This window comes from Otolemur garnettii, unplaced genomic scaffold (genome assembly GCF_000181295.1).
Source record: "Otolemur garnettii isolate 467f Iridium unplaced genomic scaffold, OtoGar3 scaffold00140, whole genome shotgun sequence".
Taxonomy (NCBI): domain Eukaryota; kingdom Metazoa; phylum Chordata; class Mammalia; order Primates; family Galagidae; genus Otolemur; species Otolemur garnettii.
In genome coordinates, this window is record NW_003852535.1 from 1,672,047 (window position 1) to 1,679,633 (window position 7,587).

Here is a 7,587-nt window from a genome sequence, read left to right on the forward strand (position 1 = left end):
AAAAAAAAAAAAAAAAGAAGTAGAGTGCGGGCCCCATATACCAGAGGTGGCGGGTTCAAACCCCATCCCTTGCTTAAATATACATAAATACTTCTAGAAGGTCATGATAATGATGAATTGTAAGCTAGTGGCTAGGGACAGGGGTAAGAGGGAGACTTTTCATATCTTTTTTGTATTTTATTTATTTTTCTTTCATAACTATGACCAAAGCTTATAACATATCTCTTTTACATTTAAAAAAATATGTATGGTAGGGCAAGGGTTACCGATTTAAAAATGCATAAATCAAATTTAAAGTTTCAGTTTCTCAGTTCACATTCCCTAGCTCTTGGCCTCTCTTTGGCTTGTAGCCTGCTGCTGCTGGCAGCAAACATTTTATCAGAGGCCCTAGCTTTTCAAAGCCCCCAGCAGCTGTGGGTGGAAAGCTGGCTTTCCTCAGGGCACTGGGGTCAGGGGTCAGGGGCTTCTGCTGAATGGGAGCTCACACTCACCCTCCTCTACCACTACCCTGTATTCCTCCAAGAGAGCTGGAAAACTTGAAGCTAGGAATTCACTTTGTATCCCTATCCCACAACATGTGGTCCATGAGATGCCCTCCAGGCAGGTGCAAACCAGAATTGGAAGGTGCCTCTCACCCTCCTTTGGGTCTCATGGGGAACATGGGTGTGAACAGCTGATACCAAGAGAGGCATCCCCACCCCTTGTCTGGCTCCCTATTTCATCCAAGAAACCCTCCCAGTCACAGGAAGGAGTCAGAGCAAGGCAGAGCTCTGCTTGAGGTGGACAAAGGGATAATGTGACATATATGAGAGTCACTGAGTGTATTCACAGAGGGGGTGCAGGGGATCTACCCACCCCCTCATCCTTTCATTCATTTAGCAAGTATTTACTGCCAGCTACTAGTTGCAGGGAATTTCTTGTTCAAACACTTGCCTTAAATGTCAGAAGAATGACAGTAGGGTCTTCCCACCCTCTGCAGTTGGGCCCTGGCTGTGCCCCCCAGCCCTCCAAGGCACCTCCCTTCCTGCCTCCTTGGCTTCATCTACCCCTGCTCAAGAGCAGCGGTGGTCAGTGCCTAGGGCAACAGGGGGACCCCTGGACCTGGGGTCCCAACCCTGTGAGAGGCAAACAGGGGACAGTGACAACATAAAGCATAAGGTCAGTGACATGCCCTCAATATGTGGGCTCTAGCAAGGAGGATGCCCCCTCCCTGGGCAGTGGTCCCTATCCTGGTAGTGACCCCAGGACCTGGCACCAAGAGGGCCCTCCAGGAGTATCTGCTGTATGGATACATGCTAATCTTCTATATATCTATGCCCTTTCTGCCCATGTCTTCCATATACCATAGCATATATCTATGGATACATGTTAGTGTCTAATTGGACCTGATGACCATGGTATGATCTGATGTTCCTACCCTGACACCTAAGCAGGAGGAGGGAGGCAGGGAGGCAGCCACAGGCCTGGGAAGGGTTACAGGTCATACATGGCAGTCTATCTCCATAAGCAGCAGCCTCCCTGGGGCTGGATGGACACTTGTGGCTGGCCCCTCCTGGGTGAGAGTATATATGGGACAGAGGTGTCCAGATGCAAGTCCTTTTGTTCAGCCCCTCCACCTGCATGAGTCATTGGCATGCCAAACTATAATGGAGCCCTCAAACTGCAAAAGTGAGGGTTAGTTCTAAGCAAGAGAGCCCAGGAAAGTACAGTGCCCTTGAGATGGCATTTAGGGTCCACTGGCCTCCAGTTACCCCTACCTGGGTTCCCCAAAATAGCAGTAGCCTCACCCTTCCATGGTGCATCACAGCACCTGGTAGCTCCAGAAAAGTATGCTAGAAGGAGAGAGGGAAGGAGGGAGTTGAGGCAGTGGGCTCAATTCCCCCCACCCAGAGGGACCAGAGGAGTAAACCAAACCAATATAGTTTAATTAATACCAATATAGTTCTCTTTTTAAATACCTTGTTCCCCTGGACAGAGTGCTGGGGCGGGCTCTTGGCAGAATGAGTGGAAAGGAAATATGGAACAAAATGGAATGGAAGGCCCAGGGCCCCCTGCCTTGGGGCACTAAGGACTGGGTTGCCCCTGCAGGAGGGGGAGGTGACCCCAGCTTCTTCTGATCCAGTTACTGCAGAAGTAAGGGGTGGCCTCCCCTCCCTCCCCAGCCCCTAAATACTTCTTAGGATTATTTCTGCCCATCAGCTCCAGCAGGGCCAGAGCTCCTCTATCTGGGAGGGGCTCCATTGCCCACAGGGCCTACAGCTAAGGCAAGGGGGTAGGGTAGGGTGCACTGGCCAGGCCTGACACTTAGTAACTGCTCTGATGGCCTGTGAGGATATAGAGGTTGCTGTGGGCGCCCGGGTTGTCAGTGGGAATGCTCTCCAGGATGATGTCTCTGGAGGGGAAAGAGAAGCAGAGGTGAGTGGGGCAGGGAGGTGCTAGGACACATCCATTCCTCCTCTGGGGAGGTTGGGATGTCACTGCCCACCTGTGGGCCCCAAGGACACGGAAGATCCTCGTCTCATCTGTGATCTCCTGGGTCACCTGGGAAGAGAAAAGAGCACTGAGAGGCAAAGACTATTGAGCAGGGACAGCCTGGTCCCAGAACCCCACGTACCTCGTTGGTGTCTAGGCTGCGGCCTTGCATCCCATGGCTCCAGAAGGCCAGCACACTGTCCTGAAGACACACTAGGGAAGCCAGGCTGCCATCACTTCCATATCTGCCCTGAGGAGGCTGGTACCCCCCCCCTCCCCGAGCCACATCTGGGCCCAAGTCTGGGCCACAAAGGTCCTCACCAACCAGGCTGGCTTTCCATAGGGGCTGAGGACCTGCTTCCTTGTCCCACCACCAGCCCCATTCCCCTGAGCCTCTTCATGTGCTCCAGGCCAGAGTCTTGCATCCCAACTCTGCTCACTCACCCACAGTCTCAATGGGGAAGTCAAAGGTCAACTCAGGTGCCAGCATGGCTGTGGGCTCACCCTGCATGTTGACAATCCTCACGCAGCCTGCACGGGGAGAAGGCTGGTAGGTAGGGACAGGTGGCCCCCTCTGGGGAGGTACACCCACCAGGCTTCCCTCACCCCCACACTCTGCTCTTGCTTAGCCTTGACCCCAGGGTACTCACGTTCAAAGCTGACAAGGACTGTGTCCCTGTCTACCTGGATCACCTGCTGGGCTGAGCCTGAGATCCCCTCTGGAAGCAGAGAAGGGAGATGCGGCCTGGCTGAGCCACCAGCACACTCAGGCACAAGAGAACATAAACACAGGTGATATACTAGAGCCAGCCCTTGGCCACAAGCATACCCATAGTGGCCGAGTAGAGTTAGAATCCTAATTTCATTCCACAGCTAGGACCCAGGCACTCTGAGCCCCAGTCTCCACATTCATAAAGCAGGCATGACAATGCCCATCTTGCAGGGATGTTGTGAGGCTCAAGAATGAAAACCCAGGCTCGGTGCCTGTGGCTCAAGCGGCTAAGGCGGCAGCCACGTATACCTGAGCTGGCAAGGTTCGAATCCAGCCCAGGCTTGCCAAACAACAATGATGGCTGCAAACAAAAAATAGCCGGGTGTTGTGGCAGGTGCCTGTAGTCCCAGTTACTTGGGAGGTGGAGGCAGGAGAATCGCTTGAGCCCTGGAGTTGGAGGTTGCTGTGAGCTGTGACGCCACAGCATTTTACCAAGGGCGACAGCTTGAGCCTCTGTCTCAAAAAAAAGAATGAAAAACCAGGGCAGTGCCTGTGACTGAGTAGGGTGCCAGCCCCATATATTAAGGGTGGTGGGTTCAAACCCAGCGCTGGTCAAAGTGCAACAAAAAATAGTCAGGCATTGTGGCGGGCACCTGTAGTCCCAGCTACTCAGGAGGCTGAGGCAAGAGAATCACCTAAGCCCAGGAGTTGGAGTTTGCTGTGAGCTGTGTGACGCCACGGTACTCCACCGAGTGCCATAAAGTAAAACTCTGTCTCTACCAAAAAAGAAAAAAAAAAAGAAAACCTAGCACACAGGCCTCTGTCCATGTACACCCTCCTGTCTCCTTTACCTATCACCACTCCCTAGACCAGGGGTCCTCAAACTTTTTAAACAGGGGGCCGATTCACTGTCCCTCAGACCATTGGAGGGCCGGACCATGAGCCCTGGGATGAGTCGGCTGCTAAGCAGGACAGGCAGTGGCGGCAAAAACACCCAGCAGGCTGGATAAATGTCCTAGTTGGGCCGCATGTGGCCCACGGGCCATAGTTTGAGGATGCCTGCTCCTGGACCCTGAGCTGCACAACCCCCAGCTCCGGCTCCCTTGCTCACAGTGGAGGCCCCTGGCCCCTGCCTTGCCAGGTATGGCTTTTCCCACCAGCCCAGCACTCCTGCTCACCAGCTGGGATGAGGATGTCAGGCATCAGGCCAGCCTCCAGGGGCAGGACATGGAACAGGACTCGACAGCCGGGCCCCTCAGGCCCCTCGGCCCCCACACACACCTGTGGCAGCTCCTTCCCATCCAGCACCAGTGGCTCCATCATCCCAGCTGGGCTGGGCAAGGGACTAGAGAAGTTCTAGGGGGCAGCAAAGATGTTCATGTCTCTACTTCTCCCCACCCCCAGACCTCTGAGGGTGCCCTGGACCTCGCCACCTCACCTTCAGCAGCAGGAACTTCTGCAGGGGCTCATACCACTGCAGCAGGAGCAAGCTGGCAGGCAGGGCAGCCAGCAGGAAGGTGCTGCCTGTGTAGGGGTTCCGCACTGCCAGAGAAGCAGACAAGTGGGCACTGGGCCTGGCCTGCACTGCCACCTCTGCCCAGCCCCCTGGCCCCACTCTTACCCACACGACACTGCAAGCAGCCTTTGGTGTCAGGAATCTTGGTAGACAGAGCAAAGCGCCTATAGAGATGACAATCAAGGCGTGGGGTGGGGTGCCCTCTGTGGGCAAGGCCCCCACAAAGCCCTATGAAATGGGTCCTATCATCTTCCCGCTTTACAGAGAGGCAGAGTAACTTGCCCAAAGAACATTGTGAGGGTGGGGGACCTGATATGGATCCTGCAGCTCTACAATCTGGAGTGTCTCTGTCCAGTCCAGGGGTCTGGAACACAGAATTACCTCTAGCTCTATGATTTTACGCAAGTCATTTAACCTCTCTATCCCTCCATTTCCTCACCTATAGAATGGGGATAATGGTGCTGCCCACCCTAGAGCGTCATAGTGAAGGTTTTGTAAATTAATATGGGGAGAAACTAGAGCTGTGTCCAGCACATTGTGTGCACTCCCAGGGCTGGTTCTTATCAGCTCATAGTACCATTTTATTTTATTTATTTATTTATTTATTTTAGATAGCGTCTCACTCTGTCACCCTGGGTAGAGTGCCATGGCATCATAGCTCACAGCAACCTCAAACCCTTGGATTTGAGTGATCTTTTGCTTCACCCTCTCAAGTAGCTGGGACTATAGGCATCTGCCAAAATGTCTGGCTAGTTTTTCTACTTTTAGTAGAGACAGGGTCTCAATCCTACTTAGGCTGGTCTCGAACTCGTGAGCTCAAGCAATCTACCTGCCTCAGCCTCCCAGAGTGCTAGGATTACAGGCATAACCCACTGCACCTGGCCTCAGCCTGTATTAGTATTTTTCCACCTATTTCGAGTCACTGAAAATCGTTTTCAGCCTAGGGCGGTGCCTGTGGCTCAAAGGAGAAGGGCGCTGCCCCCTCCCGCCCCCCCCCCCCATACCAGAACCTGGTCTGGCCAAAAAAACGAACAAACAAACAAACAAAAAATTCTTTTCAGGCTAGGGCAAGGTAGAAAACAAGAAATGACTGAAGAAACGAGAGCATGCGGGCTCCAGACTGCACAAAGTGCCCATGGCCCATTTCACAGATGGTAAAGCAGGCCCACGGAGGTTAAAGGACTTTAAAGGGCAAAAAGCCTGCCTCTGCCTCTTCATCTGAGGCTACAGCCCTGAGGTGCCTATGGGTGGCCCCCTTGTTGCTTGGGGAGATAGGTGAGGGATGATCATCAGAGGGGTCTTCGTCTTAGTCACTGAGTGTCCCCCAGTTCCCTAGAGGACACTCCGAGCCTGCTTGCTAGGGAAGGGGGTTACACATCAGCAGCCCTGTCATCTCCTCTCAGCAACCCAGGTCCTGCCTGCACCTTCTGCCAGCACATGAACCCTGCCAAGGAAGCCCACATCTGTCTGCCGCGTCCCTTTGCCCTTGTTCTGTCTATGCATTTTCTACAACTGGTCTTTGGCTGGAACAGAGGCATGTATAGTTTGGTATTTGTTTCTTCTTCAGACAATTCCAGTTCTTTGTTTTTATATTCAAAGTTGACAGTGTGACTCTGTCACTTCCCAAACACAGGCCCAAAGTTTCCTGCAACTTGTTGGGGCGCTGATGGGCCTGTTTCCTGCAGGTCCTGGGCCAAAGCACAGGCTTGGGAACTGAGCTCAGGAAGCCCAGAGGCCACAGAGCATCAGATGCAGTCCAGGGAGTGAACATACTGCAGTAAGGGCCTGGGCCCTTCTGATCTGCCTGGCTGGTGCAGTCACCAGCCTAGCCTCCCCAGCCCTCCCAATCCAGTCCACTGGTTCCCACATCCCACCTAGTTATGACAACATCTAAGCCCATAGCCAGGACTCCTCTCCTCTGAGTCCAGCCCCACCCAGTCATGGATGGATGGAGGTCCCAGTTTTGCAACTAATAAGCACCTTAATATGACAAAATTAACTTCAGCTCCCTCTGAAGCCCACTCCACCCATAACTGATGACAGCTGCATCCTTCCTGTGGCCCCAGCCAAACACCCTGGAGTCATCCATCCTTGATTCCTTTCTCTTCCATCTACCACCAACCATTCAGGAAATCCTGTTGCCTCAACGTCCAAACAAAGAATCAGAATCTGACCATTTTCTCCTCCTTCACTGCTACATTGATCCAAGCCACTACCATCTCCAATAGCCTGCTGGTAGGTCTCCCTGTTCCCTCCTCACCCCTTCACTCTGTCCTGGTGAAAATAGTAGTGGCAGTGAGCTCGTGAGGCTCTTCAGTCCATGGCTTCCCTGCTGTAGATTCCTCGCTGCTCCCCAAGCAAGCCCTGCCTGCTCCTGCCTAGGCCTTTGCACTAGCCATCCTCTCTGCTTAGAAGCCCCTTGCCCCAGGTACCCAGAGGGCTCACTCCTCACCTCCTCTAAGTCTTTGCTCAAACAACACTTTCTCAACCAGGCCTTTCCTACCACTCTGTTTGAAACCGCAGCCTGCACCCTACCCTCCTGGCCTTCTTAGCAGAGCACCCCCATCTTGGTGTGTCACACAGAATATCCATTTTTTTTTGAAACAGAGTCACTTTGTCACCCCCAAAGTTCTGTGGCATCATAGCTCACAGCAACCACAAACTCTTCAGCTCAAACAATTCTCTTGCCTCAGCCTCCAGAGTAGCTGGGACTATAGGTGCCCACCACAATGCCCTATTTTTAGAAACAGGATCTCGCCCTTGCTCAGGCTGGTCTTAAACCTCTGAGCTCAGGTGATCTGCCTGCCAGAGTGCTGGAATTATAGGCGTGAACCACCTTGAAGGCCTGGCCTTTCAAGCAATACTCCTTTTTTTTTTTTTTTTTTTT

At 52.9% G+C, this 7,587-nt stretch overlaps 1 protein-coding gene across 1 annotated transcript in view; it reads right to left on the reverse strand.

Annotated features, from left to right (window-relative positions):
- Positions 1-1,867: 1,867 nt before the first annotated feature.
- MAP4K2 (mitogen-activated protein kinase kinase kinase kinase 2) overlaps positions 1,868-7,587 on the reverse strand; it is a 16,327-nt gene continuing 10,607 nt past the window's right edge. The window contains exons 25-32 of the mRNA XM_003798623.3: positions 4,806-4,864; positions 4,623-4,726; positions 4,363-4,540; positions 3,123-3,191; positions 2,917-3,003; positions 2,615-2,685; positions 2,486-2,541; positions 1,868-2,392 (exon numbers count right to left, since the gene is read on the reverse strand). Of these exons, the coding sequence (XP_003798671.1) occupies positions 2,305-2,392; positions 2,486-2,541; positions 2,615-2,685; positions 2,917-3,003; positions 3,123-3,191; positions 4,363-4,540; positions 4,623-4,726; positions 4,806-4,864 (712 nt within the window). The 3' untranslated portion in view covers positions 1,868-2,304. The remainder of the gene's footprint in view (positions 2,393-2,485; positions 2,542-2,614; positions 2,686-2,916; positions 3,004-3,122; positions 3,192-4,362; positions 4,541-4,622; positions 4,727-4,805; positions 4,865-7,587) is intronic.